The sequence below is a fragment of the Drosophila yakuba genome, chromosome 3L, assembly GCF_016746365.2.
Source record: "Drosophila yakuba strain Tai18E2 chromosome 3L, Prin_Dyak_Tai18E2_2.1, whole genome shotgun sequence".
Taxonomy (NCBI): Eukaryota; Metazoa; Arthropoda; class Insecta; order Diptera; family Drosophilidae; genus Drosophila; species Drosophila yakuba.
The window spans coordinates 16,282,444-16,304,476 of record NC_052529.2 but is presented as its reverse complement, the minus strand read 5'-3'; the positions used below and the strand labels follow the sequence as shown (position 1 = coordinate 16,304,476).

General features: G+C 39.5%; 3 protein-coding genes, 1 long non-coding RNA gene and 1 pseudogene across 5 annotated transcripts; 3 read left to right on the top strand and 2 right to left on the bottom strand.

Moving 5' to 3' along the window:
• Positions 1-222: 222 nt before the first annotated feature.
• LOC120321533 lies at positions 223-2,642 on the top strand. The gene is made up of 2 exons (XR_005561175.1): positions 223-780; positions 2,054-2,642. It is a non-coding gene; the product is annotated as an uncharacterized LOC120321533 (long non-coding RNA).
• A 1,158-nt stretch (positions 2,643-3,800) lies between these two features.
• LOC26535564 (allergen Tab y 5.0101-like) lies at positions 3,801-5,752 on the top strand. Its single transcript, XM_039374266.2, has 3 exons — positions 3,801-3,980; positions 4,370-4,761; positions 4,842-5,752. The coding sequence occupies exons 1-3, from the start codon at positions 3,834-3,836 to the stop codon at positions 5,743-5,745; spliced, it is 1,443 nt and encodes a 480-aa protein (XP_039230200.1). The 5' UTR covers positions 3,801-3,833; the 3' UTR covers positions 5,746-5,752.
• Positions 5,753-6,257: 505 nt separating this feature from the next.
• On the bottom strand, positions 6,258-12,349 carry LOC120321532. The gene is made up of 2 exons (XM_039374272.2): positions 12,312-12,349; positions 6,258-7,154 (listed from the first exon to the last, which is right to left on the bottom strand). The coding sequence occupies exon 2, from the start codon at positions 6,971-6,973 to the stop codon at positions 6,326-6,328; it is 648 nt and encodes a 215-aa protein (XP_039230206.1). The 5' UTR covers positions 6,974-7,154; positions 12,312-12,349; the 3' UTR covers positions 6,258-6,325.
• A 1,657-nt stretch (positions 12,350-14,006) lies between these two features.
• On the top strand, positions 14,007-18,108 carry LOC6534270 (antigen 5 like allergen Cul n 1). 2 transcript variants are annotated; one of them, XM_039374268.2, is made up of 4 exons: positions 14,007-14,180; positions 15,691-15,762; positions 17,125-17,516; positions 17,597-18,108. In XM_039374268.2, the coding sequence occupies exons 1-4, from the start codon at positions 14,034-14,036 to the stop codon at positions 18,099-18,101; spliced, it is 1,116 nt and encodes a 371-aa protein (XP_039230202.1). In that variant the 5' UTR covers positions 14,007-14,033; the 3' UTR covers positions 18,102-18,108. The 2 variants fall into 2 exon arrangements, with proteins under 2 accessions (XP_039230202.1, XP_039230203.1); XM_039374269.2 differs by lacking the exon at positions 15,691-15,762.
• Positions 18,109-20,536: 2,428 nt separating this feature from the next.
• On the bottom strand, positions 20,537-21,881 carry LOC6534271 (annotated as a pseudogene).
• Between the last annotated feature and the right edge of the window lie 152 nt (positions 21,882-22,033).

Here is a 22,033-nt window from a genome sequence, read left to right as displayed (position 1 = left end):
AAAGAAAATCATCTTGTTGTAAAAAGGTCTTAAGGGTCCCCTAAGAAGTAATAAATAATATTAACTAATAATATTGCATTATATTCACCGTCGGAAAAAATATTCAGGGCTGCAAAATATTCATTTTATATATAATGAATAAGAACACTTTATTATTAAAAATAAACAAAGTAAAATCTGTTAGTTTATTTTAAATTTTTAATTTATTTTTATGTATATTTACAATAAGTTTGCTCAAATTTGTATTAATGCTATGGAGTAATTTGCTTATTTCAAATTAACGCCAGTCCTTTAATATCCATATTTATTATCGATAGAGGGAAAGGGTCCTTTCAATTTCATTCGGCAAGTTTTACCACCATATTTAAGTTTATTTCCCACTTGCTACATATCTACTTATATCGTCACTTAGAAAATGTAATGCTGACGTCCACAGTAACTAATGTAATATATTGTTTAGTATATAACCGTACTTAATATTTTGTTGTGGTCGAACTTTTAAAACCAAACAAGTCAGTGCTCTGTTAAGTCACACTTGGTCATAATGAAGCAAGCTTAATCTAATAATCTTAGCTAATTTCAACACCGAATAATAGCCAACAATGTTAGTTTTAGAACGATAGTGAAGATGTGGAGTTGCCCTTGCGTTGCAGCCGGAATTCTGCTCTTATTCAGTCTGAATCTGGTCTTTCCTTTCTGCTGCCAGAAACAAACTATTGCCATTTAAAAAACTGCCCAGCGGATAAAAAACTGCCACATATTGGCTGCAATAACAGTGGGGTAAGGGTTCAAGTAAATCCATTCCCCACTCCAAACGACGACTGTGTCGCCAGCCCTGTTGCCGCGCCCACTCTAACGCCTTTAAAGCTCCGTAAACTTCCACGCCCGCAGTTGTGAATATTACATTTAAATTTCTCATTTGTCTTTTCAATTTCTATTGACATGCTGAAAATGTTAGACATGCCTACAAGCCGCCCATAACCACCACACAAACACATGTACATTTATTTTCGATTTATTAAAATTAATTTTTTCTTGCCAATTTTTAGTCGCTATGCCTACATAATTATACCCGTTACTCGCAGAGTAAAAGGGTATACTAGATTCTTTAAAAAATATGTAACAGGTTAAAGGAAGCGTTTACATAAATTATATATGTATATATTTATATTATAATATATATGTATTTTACATATATAATTACAAAGTATATATAATATTCTTGATCAGGATCAATAGCCGAGTCGATCTGACCATGTCCGTCTGTCCGTAAGAACGTCGAGATCTCAGAAGCTATAAAAGCTGGAAAGTGGAGATTCAGCATGCAGACTTCAGAGACATATGTTGACCCATGTTGCCACGCCCACTGAAACGCCCCCAAGCCAATACTTCCACGCCTACACTTTGGAAAAATGTTTTGATATTTTTTCATTTTTTTGTTAGTTAAATTTGTTATTGAATTGCAAAAAAATTGCGTGTCACGCCCACTCTATCGCCCAGAGCTGCCACGCCCACACTTTTGAAAACGGGTTTGTTATTTTTTTCTTAGTCTTGTAAATTTTTATCGATTTTCAAAAAATCTTTTTGCCACGCCCACCCTAACGCCTACAAACCGCGCAAAGCTGCCACGCCCACACTTTTAAAAAATGTTTTGATATTTTTTACATTTCTGTTAGTCTTGTAAATATCTCTCGATTTATCAAAAATCTTTTCGGCACGCCTACTATAACGCCCACAAACCGCCAAAAACTGTCAGTGTTGAAGAGTCTCCTTCGCACTTCCACTGGCTGAGTAACAGATAGTCGGGGAACTCGACTATAGCGTTCTCTCTTGTTTTGTAAATATTTTCCTGACATTTCTACTGCATTATTGTTGTTAACTTATATCTATCGACTTTTAGTATCAATCCATTTGCAAGGCATAAGCCCACGCAACCTACACTTTTGAAATATGTTTTTATTTTCTTGCATTTTATTATTAGCCTTTTAAATTGTTATCGGTTTTTAAAAATGACAAATTATCAATAAAAATTCAGAAATTTTTTCGTTTGCAGCTCAGCAGCAGGTGAATCTTTGGAATCTTTCTTGTTTTCATTTGCAGCATGAAACAAGCGAAATACATTCATACTATTAAGTCACACTTGGTCATAATGAAGCAAGCTTAATCTAATAATCTTAGCTAATTTCAACACCGAATAATAGCCAACAATGTTAGTTTTAGAACGATAGTGAAGATGTGGAGTTGTCCTTGCGTTGCAGTCGGATTGCTGCTCATATTCAGTCTGAATCTGGTCTTTCTGCTGCCGGAAACGAACTATTGCCATTTAAAAAACTGCCCAGTGGATAAAAAACTGCCACATATTGGCTGCAATAACAGTGGGGTAAGGGTTCAAGTAAATCCATTCCCCACTCCAAACGACGACTGTGTCGCCAGCCCTGTTGCCGCGCCCACTCTAACGCCTTTAAAGCTCCGTAAACTTCCACGCCCGCAGTTGTGAATATTACATTTAAATTTCTCATTTGTCTTTTCAATTTCTATTGACATGCTGAAAATGTTAGACATGCCTACAAGCCGCCCATAACCACCACACAAACACATGTACATTTATTTTCGATTTATTAAAATTAATTTTTTCTTGCCAATTTTTAGTCGCTATGCCTACATAATTATACCCGTTACTCGCAGAGTAAAAGGGTATACTAGATTCTTTAAAAAATATGTAACAGGTTAAAGGAAGCGTTTACATAAATTATATATGTATATATTTATATTATAATATATATGTATTTTACATATATAATTACAAAGTATATATAATATTCTTGATCAGGATCAATAGCCGAGTCGATCTGACCATGTCCGTCTGTCCGTAAGAACGTCGAGATCTCAGAAGCTATAAAAGCTGGAAAGTGGAGATTCAGCATGCAGACTTCAGAGACATATGTTGACCCATGTTGCCACGCCCACTGAAACGCCCCCAAGCCAATACTTCCACGCCTACACTTTGGAAAAATGTTTTGATATTTTTTCATTTTTTTGTTAGTTAAATTTGTTATTGAATTGCAAAAAAATTGCGTGTCACGCCCACTCTATCGCCCAGAGCTGCCACGCCCACACTTTTGAAAACGGGTTTGTTATTTTTTTCTTAGTCTTGTAAATTTTTATCGATTTTCAAAAAATCTTTTTGCCACGCCCACCCTAACGCCTACAAACCGCGCAAAGCTGCCACGCCCACACTTTTAAAAAATGTTTTGATATTTTTTACATTTCTGTTAGTCTTGTAAATATCTCTCGATTTATCAAAAATCTTTTCGGCACGCCTACTATAACGCCCACAAACCGCCAAAAACTGTCAGTGTTGAAGAGTCTCCTTCGCACTTCCACTGGCTGAGTAACAGATAGTCGGGGAACTCGACTATAGCGTTCTCTCTTGTTTTGTAAATATTTTCCTGACATTTCTACTGCATTATTGTTGTTAACTTATATCTATCGACTTTTAGTATCAATCCATTTGCAAGGCATAAGCCCACGCAACCTACACTTTTGAAATATGTTTTTATTTTCTTGCATTTTATTATTAGCCTTTTAAATTGTTATCGGTTTTTAAAAATGACAAATTATCAATAAAAATTCAGAAATTTTTTCGTTTGCAGCTCAGCAGCAGGTGAATCTTTGGAATCTTTCTTGTTTTCATTTGCAGCATGAAACAAGCGAAATACATTCATACTATTAAGTCACACTTGGTCATAATGAAGCAAGCTTAATCTAATAATCTTAGCTAATTTCAACACCGAATAATAGCCAACAATGTTAGTTTTAGAACGATAGTGAAGATGTGGAGTTGTCCTTGCGTTGCAGTCGGATTGCTGCTCATATTCAGTCTGAATCTGGTCTTTCTGCTGCCGGAAACGAACTATTGCCATTTAAAAAACTGCCCAGTGGATAAAAAACTGCCACATATTGGCTGCAATAACAGTGGGGTAAGAGTGATAGTTGAAAACTGGCATTGTCCGTCTGTCCGTCCTTAAGAACGTCGAGTTCTTAAGAACTGTAAAAGCTAGAAACTTGGGACTAACCATGCATGTTGCTGCGCCCATTCTAACGCCTACAAAGGGCCCTAAGCTGCCACGCCCACAGTTTTTAAAATATATTGAAATTTTCCATTTAAATATTTGTATTGTCAATTTCTATCGATATACTGTACCGCCAACAAGCCGCCCATAACCACCACACCAACAAATTTAAATTTTTTTTCGATTTATTTAAATATTAATCAGTTTTTTATGCCAATTATAACGCTAGCCAACATAATTTTGTGAATATATTCTTGTCACCTCTATTACATGAGTAACTTTTGTTTGTATTGCAGAACTGGTCGCCAAAGTGCGGAAAAGAGCCAACAATTGTTTCAATACCCCAGCATATAAGAAATTTCATTCTGAACTATCATAACACATTTCGCGATATGGTGGCCGGTGGCCAATTGCACAAGCTGCCCATTGCAGCCCGCATGCTTAAGTTGAATTGGGACCACGACTTGGCTTTTTTGGCTACACTCTTGGTAAAACGCTGCGATATCCAACCCACAGACCACTGCATATCCACAGAAGAGTTCTCGTCTCCAGGCTACCACACGGTATATAACAAGTTCAAGGGGACCCAGGATACATCCAGGATAGTTCGATCGCAACTGAATGCGTGGTACGATCAGTACAAGCACGTTTCTGCATATAGTCTAATTAATGGATTGTCCCCGGATAAGTAAGCGATATCCTTAACTTAGACTGCTTAACTACTTAACTTAATCTAATTCATGGCCAACTAATATTTCTCGATTTAAGAAAGGAGGTTGGGCACTTCCTAAGAATGATGGTGGGACCCAGTAACCGATTAGGCTGTGCCATAGCTAGAATCGAAAAAGACGGATGGACTCACCAATGGCTCACCTGCCTGTATAGCTGTTCATCCAAGAAGAACACGCTTCTATACGAGTATTCCGGAAAACCTGGCATATATTGCACCAATGGAATTAATGGCAAGTTTCAACATCTATGTAATGACACGGAACCTGTCACAGATTGCATGCACTCTGATCTATTCAAGACAACAATCAGCAACGACACTGCATCATTCATCAGAGACATGATGAATAGAAAAATTAAACCCAGATTTTTTTTTCTGGCTTTTTTGCCGGCATTGTTTGCTGTTGCGAAGACCGTTGTTACGAAGGCTGTCGTTGCTGTGGCGGCGAAGGCACTGATTGTTGCGAAATCAGCTGCAACCGCGGTGGTGAAGGCATCGGTTACTGTTGCGAAAGCAGCTGCAACCGTGGCGAAGAAGGTATCGTATACTGCTTTAAGGGTGGCGAGACCAATTTTAAAGGTGGCGAAGAAGGTTCCGAGAAAAGTTGTAAAGGTGGCGAAGGAGGTTGCGAGACCAGTTGTAAAGGGGGCGAAGAAGGTTGCGAAAGGAGTTAAAAAGTTTGTTGTGATACCAGTTGTAAAGGGGGCGAAGAAGGTTGTGAGAGAAGTTAAAAAGTTGGCGAAGGAAGTCTCGGGGCTGGTTAAGGATGTTAAACAATTTCCAGATTTTGAAAATTATGGTGATTTGCCGCAAATTGGAAATGAGGAAAATCGTGAAGAAAATGAGGGAAATGATGGAACTAATAATGAAGATGAGGCAACTGAAGCAGATGAATTATCAACTGAAAATAATGTGCAAAATACAACAATAAATCCCAATTAACAGATAATTTGCATTTTAAAATATAATATTACTCTAATAGCAACGGGTATACATATATAATAGTTTGCTAATATATGTTATGTGTAATTATATAATATATGTATCTGGCCATGTCCGTCTGTCTGTCCGTCCGTTAGGTTAGTTTATCTGCCGTTTTATGCCTTTACCACATTTGCCAAATCTGTTTTACTCAATGTCTCACTCAGTCAGTCAGAACTTTGAGTGAGAGTACCAAATGCTGCTTTCACTGTATTCAGGACAGACCTCTAATTTCTACCTTATAAGGGTCAGTATATTTTTTTATACACGTATACATTTAGCTCTTGAAGATTTTAATTAGTTTATTAAAAATATTTAATTTTGGTGGCAAGAATAATTAGTTTAAACTCGGAACTACGACAACGAAAAAAATGCGTGTGCTCGTATCGAATTCAATTTTCGACTTCATCTCTATTTAACATACATATGTGTTCTTAGGCCTAGCTTAACAGAGGTTGGCGAAGACGGGGCGAATTTGCAAAGAGCGAGAGAGAACTTTATTATGCTCCCGCCTTCGCCCTAAACTAACTTACACTAGACTTCAGATTTTTTCTCCTTCACAATCCAACAATAAACAATAACCGAACTCATATTTTCCGCCAACACCGGCTCCGTTGAACGTCTCCACGGCTTCAACAAATCGGCAGCGGCGCCAGCTTGTGGATCGCCCTCCGGAAGATGGCTCCATCACTCCTCCTAAGGTCGACGCCCTGACCTTGCCGTCCTCTCCTGCGTGCGTCGCGACGATCCTTCCCAGGAGCCACTGTTGAGGCAGCAGGTTGTCCTCTGCCACGACGACGAGTTGGCCCTCCTCGACGTTGGCCTTCTCCTTGTGCCACTTGCCCCGAACCTGAAGGCCCAGGACATATTCCCGGGACCATCGACGCCAGAACGTTTGCCTGACTGACGAGACAAGCCGCCATCGCCGCAAGCAACTGAGACCCGCCTGGTCCGGGGTCCGGAGTGCTGGTGCTGCGATGAGCGGCCCGCCTGTCAGCAGGTGCCCGGGAGTTAGCGCCTCTCCGTCGCTTGGGTCCTGGCTGAGCGCTCCGAGGGGCCGCAAGTTCATCGTGGCCTCGATCCCGACGAGGACTGTTGCCACCTCTTCGGCGTTGAGAAGTGCGCTGCCCACCGCTCGTAGGAGTAGGTGCTTTGCAGTTCTCACACCTGCCTCCCATAGTCCGCCCATGTGCGGAGCCCGAGGGGGTGTGAACGCCAATTCGCATCCGCTTTTTAATGCGAACTCGCGAATTGCGTCCGCCTGCTCCTCGATCCGATCGCGAAGAGCCAGGAAGTGGCGACTCGCTCCGACGAAGTTCGTCGCGTTGTCGCAATGCACCGTCTGCGGACATCCTCGTCGACCAATGAATCTTTGAAAAGCCAATAGAAAAGAATCAGTACTTAGATCTGAGACAATCTCTAAGTAAACCGCCTTGGACGCAAAACAAACAAATAAGGCAACGTAGGACTTATACGGGGGCCTTCCTCGAATTTTTAATGTCGCACAGACAGGGCCACAAAAATCAACGCCACATATCGCAAATGGGCGGAGAGCACGGAGTCTATCTGCGGGTAGATTTCCCATAATTTGTGTCATCAGTCGAGGCTTGAAGCATTTGAAGCAGCGCACACATGATCGAACTGTCTGACTGCAGTGTTCCTGAGCGTTTACGGTTCAAATACGCTGTCGTAGGATGCTCACAAGTGCTCGAGGGCCGACATGAATATTGGAATGGTGCAAATGCCGGACGTAGCTCTGCACAAACTGCGAGCGTTTCGTCAACAGCAAAGGAAACTTGGCATCATACGATATAGGAGCGTTAGCTAGTCGCCCCCCAACTCGCAACAACGAAAAGTTGCACCAAGTGCCTGTATACTCATGGATGAATGGGTTCAATCGCTGAAGACTTGGGCCGACCTTGGAGCCTTTACGAACCTTTTCAATTTCTACTTGATACTCGTGCTTTTGTACTATTTCGATAATCTTATGAAACGCTTCATTATATTCAGTCGGTGACAGAGTTTCTTCGAAAACTATACTCTTGTCTTTGCATTTTCTTATAAAGCGGAACATACTATAAGCGAACACTCTAAGCAGTTTGAGGTGTGACGAAAACCCCTCGATGACATCCAGCAAATCGGAAGTTTGCACAGCAGCGGTCAGCCCGACCACAGTCTTCCTAGCTTCCTGACGCAAGACTTCCTCATCCGGCTCGAAATGAGCATTTTCGGGCCAGTTTTCTTCTTTGTCCTTCAGAAATGGTGGGCCAGTGAACCAGATCGCCTGCCATGTCTCGTCGACGTCACAACCTCTCGAAACGATATCTTCTGGGTTCTGCTTTGTGGGAACATGCCGCCATGTAGCTTCTCCTGACCATTCTTGAATCTCCGCTACTCTGTTCGAAACGAATGTCGACAACAAAGATGGATGAGATCGAATCCAGTGAAGAGTAACTTCAGAGTCCGACCAGTATACAATTCATTCGATAGGGACTTTTAATAAGGGTTTGATTCTATGGCAGAGATCTGCGAGAAGGTGAGCGGCACATAACTCAAGCCTTGGGAGCGTTTTGGTCTTGAGCGGCTCTACTTTTGACTTTGAAGTCAACAACGATAATTTAAAACCTTCGGCAGTTTTGCTACGAATATAGACGCAAGCTCCATAAGCTCTCATGGAGGCGTCCACGAAGGCATGTAGCTGTACCGGTGACAATGGGTCGGTATGCACGAACCGAGGAATCGATATCTCATCCAGTTGAGACAGAGTGCTTTTTAGCATATCCCAAGCTGTTTCCAAATGCATCGGAATTGACTCATCCCAATCTAACTTATTAAGCCAGAGTTCCTGCAGTAGGATCTTTCCTTTAATCACAATGGGACTTAACAAGCCGAGGGGGTTAAACAGCTTCGATGTCACCGATAGTATGTTCCGTTTTGTCGCTCGGAGACCCATGACAGAAGTGCCATTTTTGAACTTGAAGGCATCTTCGCTAGGCAACCACGATATTCCTAACGCCTTAGTTGACTCTGAATCCGAGATAGGTATCGCCTTAACTGTGCTCTCAGATCCAGTAACCTCAGGTGAGTTTGAAAACCACTTTGTCAATTCAAAACCTGCTGTTTGAAGAACCTGAGACACTTCAGACTTAATTGTCTTTAGCTCCTCTACGCATGCAGCACCAGTTAACATGTCATCGACGTAAAAATCGGATCCAATCACGTCGGCAGCTCTAGGGAATAAACATTTAGCAGATTCACTCAACCTCTTTAAACACCGAATAGCCAGAAATGGGGCTGGTCCAGTACCATATGTGACGGTGTTAAGCTTGTATAATCTCAAGGATTCAGAGGGGTCTCTCCTCCACACTATGAGTTGAAACTTCCTATCCGCTTGATTAACCAATACTTGGCGATACATCTTTTTTACATCGGCAGTCAGGGCATACCTGTGCAGCCGGAAGCGAAGTAGAGTGGAGTACAACTCTTCTTGAATTGTCGGCCCCACCATCAGAATGTCGTTTAAGGCCACCTGAGACGATGTTTTGCAGGTCGCATCGAACACGACGCGCAACTTTGTTGACGTACTCTGGGGCCTTAACACGCATTGATGGGGAATGACATAATGTGGAGTGGAAGGGATTTTGTTGTCTGTAGGCGACATATGACGTAGGGCGAGATATTCTTTCATGAATTCCAAGTACATGGTCTTCAAGTTAGGATCTCGAGACAACCTTCGCTCAAGCGACAAAAACCGCCGTTTTGCAACCTCGAAGGAGTTGCCTAATCCATTTGGATCAGATTTAAACGGCAGCCTAACTTCAAACCGACCTGATGGCAATACCTGAGTAGTCTTCCTATAATGGTCTTCACATAACTTGTGCTCAGGCGACAGAATTTTCTTTGGATTTGGCATTTCCTCCAGCGACCAAAATTTCTGTAGTGTGCTCTCAATCGATACTAAAGGTTCTTCACTTCAACTGAAACTATTCACAACTGGTTTCGGGATTGCAGACTTGTATCTCCCCGAAACAACCCAACCAAGTAGGGTCTTTTGTAGAGTTGGATAGTCAGGACCTTGTCTAATTTGACCAACAGCTAGCAATTCGAAAAATGATTCTGCTCCTATCAACATATCAATTTTTTGTGACTTGTAGAAGTATGGGTATGGGTAGGTTCTTCGGGATCTTCCAATCACTGACGTTCACCGACTGATCAGGATGGTAACCGGAGATCGACTTTAAGATCCAGAAATCGAACAAGAACTCACTACCATTTATTCGCGACTTCACCACTGTGTATACCTTTTGTTTGACTTGAGAATTGTACTCGCCAATACCAAGTAAGTTGATACACGACTCCTCTCTACGAATCTGTAAGCGGTTCGCCAGTTCTTGTTATAAAATTCGTTTGAAACCCAGAGTCCAGCAGAGCTCGGGCCAAAACGTATTCTCCGTTTTTCGTACGGACGCTTACGATTGACGTAGCCAAAATCACCCTGTCCAAGGACGTGGCATGCATAACATGTGACGTGGAAGGCGGATCTTGGTTAAAAGTAGGAGATATGGTCTCTGGCGGGGGTGGCAACGCTAAACTGTTCTCAGGCACTGTATATCTATGAAGCAGAATATGGTGTGAGCGGTCACAAGCTCGACACTTTTTGCCTTTGCATTTCGAAACAGTATGGCCTTTTCGCAGACAATTGATACATAAGGAGGCAGACTTAACAAACTCGAACCTTTGCATTACAGAGAGACACCCAAACGGGCTACAATTCTGTAGCAAATGATCTGCTGCATTGCAATAGCTACAAGTTTGCTGAGGCTTGCTGTTGGAGAAGGAACACGAGAATGAGCTACGATTATGTGGCTTGCTCGACACAATTTTATCTTGCTTCGGCTTTGTTGATTCTTCAGCTGATAAATGCTGATATCGGCGATTTAACATTTTTTCAAAATCGGCCCAAAGCGGCAAAGTCTCATAATCGAGCTGTTCCTCCCATTTTTGTTTGGTCACTGGGTCGACTCTATTCAATACCAAATATATCAACATTGCATTCGAAATTTTTATATCATCTCCTATCGATAACAGATAACCATAAATCGAAGAAACAGTATCGATAAGGTTTCTCAAGGAGGAAGCGGACTGATGCGATATTTTAGGCAGACTAAAACATTTTGATATATTATTCATAAAGATGAGGCATTCGTTATCGTAAACTTTTTTTTAAACTGGTTAGTGCCTTTTCGTAATTGCTCTCGGTGACTTGGTAAGCTTTAACTGTTCCTAAAGCTTCACCAGAGAGACATGAAATTAAATGGTTAAATTTTTCGATAACTGGAATGCTGATGTCTTTATGAACCAAAGTTTCGAAAAGGCTGATGAAATTTTTGAACTCCGAATAATCTCCACTGAATTTTGGGAATGCCAAATTCGGAAGTCGCGCACGAGTTGGAGCTACAGCAACTGATCCCGGAGCTTCGCTGACGCTTACTACCTTCAAGCAGACAACAGGGACATTAATTTTGCCTTGGTCACTATACAAAGCTCTTCCAACTCGTCGCCAAATTCATTGCTACAATCTATGTCTTCTATCTGTTCTTGTAATTGATTTGCCTTACTAATTGAAGCATTTAAATTTTTTTAGTCGACATTTCAATTCTTCCTCTAATAGCGGAATCGATCCCGTTTCTAGTCGCTCATTTAATCGGCGAATTGTTCTGACCCGACTTTGGATCTTGCTTTTCAGCTCTTCCAGAACAGATTTATTTTTGGTTTCTAGGCTCATTTTAAATTAAATATTTAAATTAATTAAATTAAATAAATTAAATTGTATTTCCGAATTAGCTAAATAAATGGCCGAAACAAATTATCTCAAATCAGACCGACAATATAATTTAAAAACCTTCGAATCAATAATTAGAAATTTATTAAACCAAAAAAATAGGTTATTTTTAATTTCATAAAATAATTAATTTATTGTTCGAAATGTATATTAAATATTTTTCTGATGAGAACAACGAAAACAAATTATTTAAATTGAAATTCAAGTCACGCAGTATCAATTAATAGTGGGTGCGAAATGACGCTGAAAAGGGTATACCCGCAGAATACAGGGTAGAACGTCACTTGACGGTCCGCTAATCTAAGCGCCAACGAAAAAGCGAAGCGAAAACGAAAAGTTCACCGCTGCAGCTGCTAGTATATAAGGCTGTGTATTAGTGCGCAAGCTTGGATTAACTTCCCAACTATTAATGCGAGTTTCAACGAACGAGAGGGGGAAGGGGGGGCGACAGTGATTGCAATAATACAGTACAAATAATAGATAAAAGTTGCGTCCAAAGCAGTTCAATATGTATGTGTATTTATTTTATCAACCAATAAATTGAATAATTTGCATGCAATCTAGCTCTACTATATTGATACGTACATATGTGCCAAGAACTGAAAGCGGGGTGCAATATTCCAGCACAAGACAATAAACATTAAATTTGTCTATAACTCTAGCTTTCAATTTTTTGCACAAATACCTGTGATTTCCGAATGCTAATTTTAGCGGCCACTTTCCTTAAAAGTTCCCTCGGTGGTGGCGGCAATTCCGGAAGCAGGGTATTTCGCGACCGACACGGAATATGTTTAAGAAATATTTATTGTTTAAACACACTAGCGCGTCGCGGGCAACAATATTTTTATTTATTTGCACTCACAAAAAAAAAAACAAAGAACAATTTTATATGTTGCACTTTTATTATATATTACATATGTGTCACTGTCACTTTAATTAAATGTTGCCTTTTGTTTAACTAATTATCTAGTCCACTCGGCGGCGCCATGAAGATTTTACTTAGTTTATTAGAAATATTTAATTTTGGTGGCAAGAATAATTAGTTTAAACTCGGAACTACGACAACGAAAAAAATGCGTGTGCTCGTATCGAATTCAATTTTCGACTTCATCTCTATTTAACATACATATGTGTTCTTAGGCCTAGCTTAACAGAGGTTGGCGAAGACGGGGCGAATTTGCAAAGAGCGAGAGAGAACTTTATTATGCTCCCGCCTTCGCCCTAAACTAACTTACACTAGACTTCAGATTTTTTCTCCTTCACAATCCAACAATAAACAACAAACAATAAACAATAACCGACAATATGAGTTCCGCCAACAGCTCTTATTTATTAGGTAGTCTTTTATATGTTTCCTTTGACAAGTGATACGTTTAAACTTAAAAGAAAATCATCTTGTTGTAAAAAGATAATTTGCATTTTAAAATATAATATTACTCTAATAGCAACGGGTATACATACATATATAATAGTTTGCTAATATAAGTTATGTGTATTTATATATGTATCTGGCCATGCCGTCTGTCCGTCCGTTAGGTTAGTTTATCTGCCGTTTTATGCCTTTACCACATTTGCCAAATCTGTTTTACTCAATGTCTCACTCAGTCAGTCAGAACTTTGAGTGAGAGTACCAAATGCTGCTTTCACTGTATTTGGGACAGACCTCTAATTTCTACCTTATAAGGGTCAGTATATTTTTTTATACACGTATACATTTAGCTCTTATTTATTAGGTAGTCTTTTATATGTTTCCTTTGACAAGTGAAACGTTTAAACTTAAAAGAAAATCATCTTGTTGTAAAAAGGTCTTAAGGGTCCCCTAAGAAGTAATAAATAATATTAACTAATAATATTGCATTATATTCACCGTCGGAAAAAATATTCAGGGCTGCAAAATATTCATTTTATATATAATGAATAAGAACACTTTATTATTAAAAACAAACAAAGTAAAATTTGTTAGTTTATTTTAAATTTTTAATTTATTTTTATGTGTATTTACAATAAGTTTGCTCAAATTTGTATTAATGCTATGAAGTAATTTGCTTATTTCAAATTAACGCCAGTCCTTTAATATCCATATTTATTATCGATAGAGGGAAAGGGTCCTTTTAATTTCATTCGGCAAGTTTTACCACCATATTTAAGTTTATTTCCCACTTGAAACATATCTACTTATATCGTCACTTAGAAAATGTAATGCTGACGTCCACAGTAACTAATGTAATATATTGTTTAGTATATAACCGTACTTAATATTTTGTTGTGGTCGAACTTTTAAAACCAAACAAGTCAGTGCTCTGTTAAGTCACACTTGGTCATAATGAAGCAAGCTTAATCTAATAATCTTAGCTAATTTCAACACCGAATAATAGCCAACAATGTTAGTTTTAGAACGATAGTGAAGATGTGGAGTTGTCCTTGCGTTGCAGCCGGATTGCTGCTCATATTCAGTCTGAATCTGGTCTTTCTGCTGCCAGAAACAAACTATTGCCATTTAAAAAACTGCCCAGCGGATAAAAAACTGCCACATATTGGCTGCAATATTAGTGGGGTAAGGGTTCAAGTAAATCCATTCCCCACTCCAAACGACGACTGTGTCGCTAGCCCTGTTGCCGCGCCCACTCTAACGCCTTTAAAGCTCCGTAAACTGCCACGCTCGCAGTTTTGAATATTACATTTAAATTTCTCATTTTTCTTTTCAATTTCTATTGACATGCTGAAAATGTTGGCCATGCCTATAAGCCGCCCATAACCACCACACAAATACATGTACATTTTTTTTCGATTTATTAAAATTAATTTTTTTTTGCCAATTTTTAATCGCTATGTAGGGTACAAACTGTTAGTTTTTAATTCATTTTAAATGTAATAGGATAATTTGTCAAGTGTATTTTTTATGAAATTAAGATAAATTATATGAACTATTTTTATGGTGGAGGTTCTTATTTTTCCTATCCCTTGGAAGATAGAAATTGTTTGGGCATCAGTATAATTGGTTACTTCTACGAATCCATCTGTTGTGGTCAGGCTCCCAAGTAATAATAATAACCTGAAAAATTATGAATTTCTTATATTACTTTTGTGAACTATTTTTCCCGATTCTGTAAGAATTGTTGTGTTCCTATCCTCTTTTACTGTTTCTTTTTGAAATCTAGCAGTTAACTCAGACCCTAGCCTTGTATTCTTTTTTACGAAAATTTCTTGTCCTGGTAAATAGCTTTTTATTTCTTTCCGTGACTTATTGTGAGTTTCTAGGTCCTTTAATTGTTTTTGTTTGATTTTGTCTACTTTTTTCAAATTGTTCGGGGTTTGTAGTAATATTTCTTCCAAAGAATACGTCCGTCCAGTGGTCTTTTTTGCGTCACTGAGTGAACGGTATAATGGTATTCGTAGATAGCTCTATCGATTAATTCTTCGAATGACTTATGTTCTTGTTTAGTTTTTAGGCAGCGCATAATTTCTGACTAGGTTGAGTGAAATCTCTCGACCTGTCCCTTTACAGAACTTTTGTAAGGTGGGGCCCTAAAGATTTGAATACCTAACTGGTCTCTGAGCATAAAAGTTATTGTAGCGTAATTAAGGGACTTTTCGTTATCCATTACAACGTACTGTGGCACACCATAATAGAATAATATATCATGCAATGGTTTTTTAATGTCTTCGATGGCTTTTGATTTTATTATTTTGCCTTGTGCAAGTTTGGAAAATTTATCTATGGCAGTTAGAACTAATTTCTTTTCCATCGAATAGATAGGTGTTTTAGATATTTCGGGATTAGTGGTATGTCTATCATATTTTTCTTCTTTCCAACTCTGCACTGTTTTATTAGGGCCGGGTGTTGAGGGTAGATTTTCTGTATTTCTCCCATTATTTTTTCTTCAGTAAAGATTCCGTTTACAACTGATGGATTAAGATATTTTTTAGTATTTTAACAAGTGTTTCACTATCGTACTCTGGTTGGCTTATGGTGTGTCTGTGAAATGTGGGATGCGGTATGCTGAAATTGTAGTCTGTGTTAGTCCCTATTTTTATAAAGATTTGATTTTTAAACGCATTTATAGGTACCTCAATACTCGGAATCAGATATTCTCCAGAAATTTCTGAACTATGCACTTTTGGAACAACCCACACTGGTGAGTTGTATGGTGATCGGGATGGACGAATTATTCCGTCATCCAATAATTCTTTGACCAAATAGTGTCGGATACTTTTTTACTAGTTGGTCCATGTTTTTTTTTGTTTATCGGTTAAATGGTCCGTTCTTGGGATAATGCTATTGACTGCTTCATATATATCGTAGAGTAAAAGGGTATACTAGATTCGTTGAAAAGTATGTAACAGGCAGAAGGAAGCGTTTCCGACCATATAAAGTATATATATTCTTGTTCAGGATCAATAGCGGAGTCGATTTGGCCATGTCCGTCTGTCCGTCCGTCTGTCCGTCTGTCTGTCCGTATGAACGTCGAGATCTCAGGAACTACAAAAGCTAGAAAGTTGAGATTAAGCATACAGACTCCAGAGACATAGAAGCAGCGCAAGTTTGTCGATTCATGTTGCCACGCCCACTCTAACGCCCACAAACCGCCCAAAACTGCCACGCCCACACTTTTGAAAAATGTTTTGATATTTTTGTATTAGTCTTGTAAATTTATATCGATTTGCCAAAAAACTTTCTGCCACGCCCACTATAACGCCTACAAACCGCCAAAAACTGTGTTTAAGACTTTCCTTCTCCCTTTCACTAGCTGAGTAACGGGTATCAGATAGTCGGGGAACTCGACTATAGCGTTCTCTCTTGTTTTTATTAGCAGCATGAAACAAGCGAAATACATTCATACTATTAAGTCACACTTGGTCATAATGAAGCAAGCTTAATCTAATAATCTTAGCTAATTTCAACACCGAATAATAGCCAACAATGTTAGTTTTAGAACGATAGTGAAGATGTGGAGTTGTCCTTGCGTTGCAGTCGGATTGCTGCTCATATTCAGTCTGAATCTGGTCTTTCTGCTGCCGGAAACGAACTATTGCCATTTAAAAAACTGCCCAGTGGATAAAAAACCACATATTGGCTGCAGTGGGGTAAGAGTAATAGTTGAAAACTGGCCATGTCCTTCTGTCCGTCCTTATGAACGTCGAGTTCTCAGGAACTGTAAAAGCTAGAAACTTGGGACTAACCATGCATGTTGCCGCGCCCATTCTAACGCCTACAAAGGGCCCTAAGCTGCCACGCCCACAGTTTTTAAAAATATATTGAAATTTTCCATTTAAATATTTGTATTTTCAATTTCTATCGATATGCTAAAAATTGTTGGCCATGCCTACTGTACCGCCAACAAGCCGCCCATAAGCACCACACCAACAAATTTAAATTTTTTTTCGATTTATTTAAATATTTATCAGTTTTTTATGCCAATTATAACGCTAGCCAACATAATTTTGTGAATATATTCTTGTCACCTCTATTACATGAGTAACTTTTGTTTGTATTGCAGAACTGGTCGCCAAAGTGCGGAAAAGAGCCAACAATTGTTTCAATACCCCAGCATATAAGAAATTTCATTCTGAACTATCATAACACATTTCGCGATATGGTGGCCGGTGGCCAATTGCACAAGCTGCCCATTGCAGCCCGCATGCTTAAGTTGAATTGGGACCACGACTTGGCTTTTTTGGCTACACTCTTGGTAAAACGCTGCGATATCCAACCCACAGACCACTGCATATCCACAGAAGAGTTCTCGTCTCCAGGCTACCACACGGTATATAACAAGTTCAAGGGGACCCAGGATACATCCAGGATAGTTCGATCGCAACTGAATGCGTGGTACGATCAGTACAAGCACGTTTCTGCATATAGTCTAATTAATGGATTGTCCCCGGATAAGTAAGCGATATCCTTAACTTAGACTGCTTAACTACTTAACTTAATCTAATTCATGGCCAACTAATATTTCTCGATTTAAGAAAGGAGGTTGGGCACTTCCTAAGAATGATGGTGGGACCCAGTAACCGATTAGGCTGTGCCATAGCTAGAATCGAAAAAGACGGATGGACTCACCAATGGCTCACCTGCCTGTATAGCTGTTCATCCAAGAAGAACACGCTTCTATACGAGTATTCCGGAAAACCTGGCATATATTGCACCAATGGAATTAATGGCAAGTTTCAACATCTATGTAATGACACGGAACCTGTCACAGATTGCATGCACTCTGATCTATTCAAGACAACAATCAGCAACGACACTGCATCATTGATCAGAGACATGATGAATAGAAAAATTAAACCCAGATTTTTTTTTGTGCCATGGTTAGCAAGGGTGACGAAGAAGGTTCCGAGAGGAGTACCTTTTTACTTGTCCAAGTTGCCCTCGTGGCACTATGAAGGTGTTTTCACCCGTATAAAGGCAAATGTTAAAATTTTAAAAATTAAAAAGAATGTGCAAAATACAACAATAAATCCCAATTAACAGATAATTTGCTTTTTAAAATATAATATTACTCTAATAGCATCGGTAATACATATATAATAATTTGCTAATATAAGTTATGTGTATTTATATATGTATCTGGCCATGTCCGTCTGTCTGTCCGTCCCTTAGGTTAGTATAACTGCCGGATAGTTTAACTGGGGGTTAGATTATCTGGGCGTTAGTTTAACTGGGGTTTAGCTTACCTGGTGGTTAAACTGGGGATTAGTTTAATTGGGGGTTAGTTTATCTACCGGTTAGTCTTTTTTACGAAAATTTCTTGTCCTGATAAATAGCTTTTTATTTCTTTCCGTGACTTATTGTGAGTTTCTAGGTCCTTTAATTGTTTTTGTTTGATTTTGTCTACTTTTTTCAAATTGTTCGGGGTTTGTAGTAATATTTCTTCCAAAGAATACGTCCGTCCAGTGGTCTTTTTTGCGTCACTGAGTGAACGGTATAATGGTATTCGTAGATAGCTCTATCGATTAATTCTTCGAATGACTTATGTTCTTGTTTAGTTTTTAGGCAGCGCATAATTTCTGACTAGGTTGAGTGAAATCTCTCGACCTGTCCCTTTACAGAACTTTTGTAAGGTGGGGCCCTAAAGATTTGAATACCTAACTGGTCTCTGAGCATAAAAGTTATTGTAGCGTAATTAAGGGACTTTTCGTTATCCATTACAACGTACTGTGGCACACCATAATAGAATAATATATCATGCAATGGTTTTTTAATGTCTTCGATGGCTTTTGATTTTATTATTTTGCCTTGTGCAAGTTTGGAAAATTTATCTATGGCAGTTAGAACTAATTTCTTTTCCATCGAATAGATAGGTGTTTTAGATATTTCGGGATTAGTGGTATGTCTATCATATTTTTCTTCTTTCCAACTCTGCACTGTTTTATTAGGGCCGCTATTTTCTGTTTCATCTTGGGAAAATAAAATTTGTCTGATAGTTGCTGCTTGTTTTCTAGGGTATTTCGATGAGCTCTATTATGAATTTGGAGGATCATTTCCTCCTGTTCTGCTTCTGTTGCGAGGTCTTTGACAATTAAAGATGTAAATCTCGATTTAACGTTTCTAAAGTGTTGAGGGTAGATTTTCTGTATTTCTCCCATTATTTTTTCTTCAGTAAAGATTCCGTTTACAACTGATGGATTAAGATATTTTTTAGTATTTTAACAAGTGTTTCACTATCGTACTCTGGTTGGCTTATGGTGTGTCTGTGAAATGTGGGATGCGGTATGCTGAAATTTTAGTCTGTGTTAGTCCCTATTTTTATAAAGATTTGATTTTTAAACGCATTTATAGGTACCTCAATACTCGGAATCAGATATTCTCCAGAAATTTCTGAACTATGCTGAGTAGTAACCGAATTTATTTCATTGATCCTTGAAAACGCGTCGGCTACAACATTTTCTTTACCGGGTCTGTTAAGTAATTCATGATTGTATTCTTCGAGATAGTTTTTCCACCTTTTTACTCTACCGTTTCCATTCCAATTACTAAGAGAATGAGTTAAGGGCTCGTGGTCAGTGAAAATTTTCACCTTTGCTTTACCGTACAGGTAATTTTTGAATTTTTTTAATGCCCATATTATCGCGAGCATTTCTTTCTCGTTTGTCGCGTAATTCTCTTCTGTAGTTGAAAGTGATCTGGACAAGAAAGCGATTGGCTTGTCACTCTGTGATAAAACCGCCCCTATTGCGTAATTGGATGCGTCCGTGGTTAGCTGAAATTCTTCATTATAGTCAGGGTATTGTAGCATTACTTCATTAGATACAAGTGCGTTCTTTAGCTTGTTAAATGCCTCTAACATATTAAATATATTGATATATTTTTATTTTACTCGGTAGTTTACATTTTTCCATAAATACTATATGCAAGTTTAACAATGATAGACGGGATATATATAACTTAAACGAGCTATGCTAAGTGAATCGACTGAATGCTTTTGGAAATTTAGACCCAAACAGCTACACATACATAAAGTTCATATACATAGACATACAATATAGTACAATTAGATTACGAATTATCGAACAAATGCTTGCAAACACCGTAAAAATCCGAACAAATGCAAGTATGCCATAAAATTTTGTAAAACAGATTTCGTTGGTTGAATGAATAACACTAAATAAGCATACATACATTATATGGATATATATAGGTATGTATATATGTTTTTTCTTAAATTGCTGTTGTCTTTTCTATGCCTGCAAAATAAAAAATATCGCGGCTTTTCCGCAGTTGACCTTCAGTCTTCGCTCTTAGTTATAGTTTCCTGCAATTTTCTTCATCTTTATCTGAATCTGCTATACTTAACCGAAAATCTATGCGGATATTAAATTCTATAAACAAATTCATCCATCGAAAACGCCAAAAGACTTGCACTCAACGCGAACTTAAATCGAATGTATAATATATTAACAGCAAGTTAACAGTGATTTCCGGTCCGTCTTTCGCCTTCCGGTTTGCAAATTGCGATTTGTGTTTCTGGCTACACAGGTGGATATAGGTGTTCCTTTACTTTTCCGCGGGAATAGCTTCAGGAGTCGACCGGTTGCCAGCCAGCTCCTGCTGAATCTCATTAAGACTCTTGCCCTTCGTTTCCGGCACGGCGAAGAAAACGAATATCACTCCCAGAACAGTCAGACCAGCGAAGAGCCAGAAGGTTCCGCCAATGCCCATGCCCTCGTTCAAGTTCACAAACGTCTTGGTAATCACAAAGGCCAATAGCCAGTTGGATGTTCCGGCCAGCGATCCAGCGAATCCCTTAATGTCGGTGGCAAAGAGCTCTCCCATCATCAGCCATGGCACCGGTCCATAGCCAATCGAGAACATGATGATGAACAGACACAAGCTCCCCACTGGGAGCCAGCCCAGATTTGCCACTTGATTGATGTTCTGGTCCTGGAGGTAGAAGTACACTCCAATGGCGGTGGTGGAAATGGCCATGGCAATTCCAGAAGCCAACAGAAGGATGCGACGGCCCAGTTTATCCACAACCAGGGTGGAGCCTTCCGAGTGACGGGACGGTTCAGGGCAGCCCACACGTTCACCTTGCTGGCCTTGGTTTCCCGATCGATTTCACGCAGCTCCGCCAGCTCTGGCTCGTAGTCGTATTCCTTGCCACGCAGCCATTGAATGGACTTAATGGCGTTCTCCGACCGATCTTTGAAACCAAGTAGGTGGGCGATTCTGGCATGAAGAAGAAGATGACTCCAAAGACGAGGGGCAAAATGCCACAAATGACGCTCAACCAGAATATGTTCACACCAGCTCCGACGGCATAGACGAACAAGATACCAATGGTTATCATCAGCTGGAAGAAGCTGCCCAGCGTTCCGCGAATTTCCTTCTGGGCAATCTCACCCGTGTACATGGGAGCGGTCACACAGAAGGCTCCACCGGCGATACCGAGGATGAAACGGGAGGCATACAGCATACCCAGATTGGACGCCCAGATGAGCATGACCCAACCCAGGATGAAGGGCAGCACCAGCAACAGCATGGTCCACTTTCGGCCAATCATATTGATCAGGAAGCCAATGGGAATGCACACACAGGCGGCACCCAGCGTCATGGCCGATCCCACCCACGAAAACTGATCTGCGTCAATGGGGAAATCGTATCCTTCACCGTTTCGGCCGGCGATGTCCAACCCAGGACGGTACCGGCGGTATCTTTTTGATTAAGGTCAATTTATTTCTTTGCAGACTCTCTCTTGGACACACGTCCATCTTGCCCTCTTAAAAGGGAGCTAAGTGGTTTTGCCATCTTAGCGAAATCTTTAACGAATTTTCTGTAATAAATAGCTAAGCCAAGAAATGCTCGTAGTTCTTTCAGCGTTTTAGGCTGAGGTTAATTGGCTATGGCCAACACTTTATTCGGATTTGTCTCGATACCTTTGTCTAATATGACAAAACCCA

What these genes read in the sequence shown, in the direction of transcription:
- LOC26535564 (XM_039374266.2), top strand. Translation starts at nt 3,834, where the DNA reads ATGTGGAGTTGTCCTTGCGTTGCAGTCGGATTGCTGCTCATATTCAGT. An exon ending in TTGGCTGCAATAACAGTGGG is followed by an intron (nt 3,981 to 4,369) that starts GTAAGAGTGATA and finishes TTTGTATTGCAG; the next exon opens with AACTGGTCGCCAAAGTGCGG. An exon ending in AATGGATTGTCCCCGGATAA is followed by an intron (nt 4,762 to 4,841) that starts GTAAGCGATATC and finishes TCTCGATTTAAG; the next exon opens with AAAGGAGGTTGGGCACTTCC.
- LOC120321532 (XM_039374272.2), bottom strand. Translation starts at nt 6,973, where the DNA reads ATGGGCGGACTATGGGAGGCAGGTGTGAGAACTGCAAAGCACCTACTC.
- LOC6534270 (XM_039374268.2), top strand. Translation starts at nt 14,034, where the DNA reads ATGTGGAGTTGTCCTTGCGTTGCAGCCGGATTGCTGCTCATATTCAGT. An exon ending in TTGGCTGCAATATTAGTGGG is followed by an intron (nt 14,181 to 15,690) that starts GTAAGGGTTCAA and finishes ACGCATTTATAG; the next exon opens with GTACCTCAATACTCGGAATC. An exon ending in TTTTGGAACAACCCACACTG is followed by an intron (nt 15,763 to 17,124) that starts GTGAGTTGTATG and finishes TTTGTATTGCAG; the next exon opens with AACTGGTCGCCAAAGTGCGG.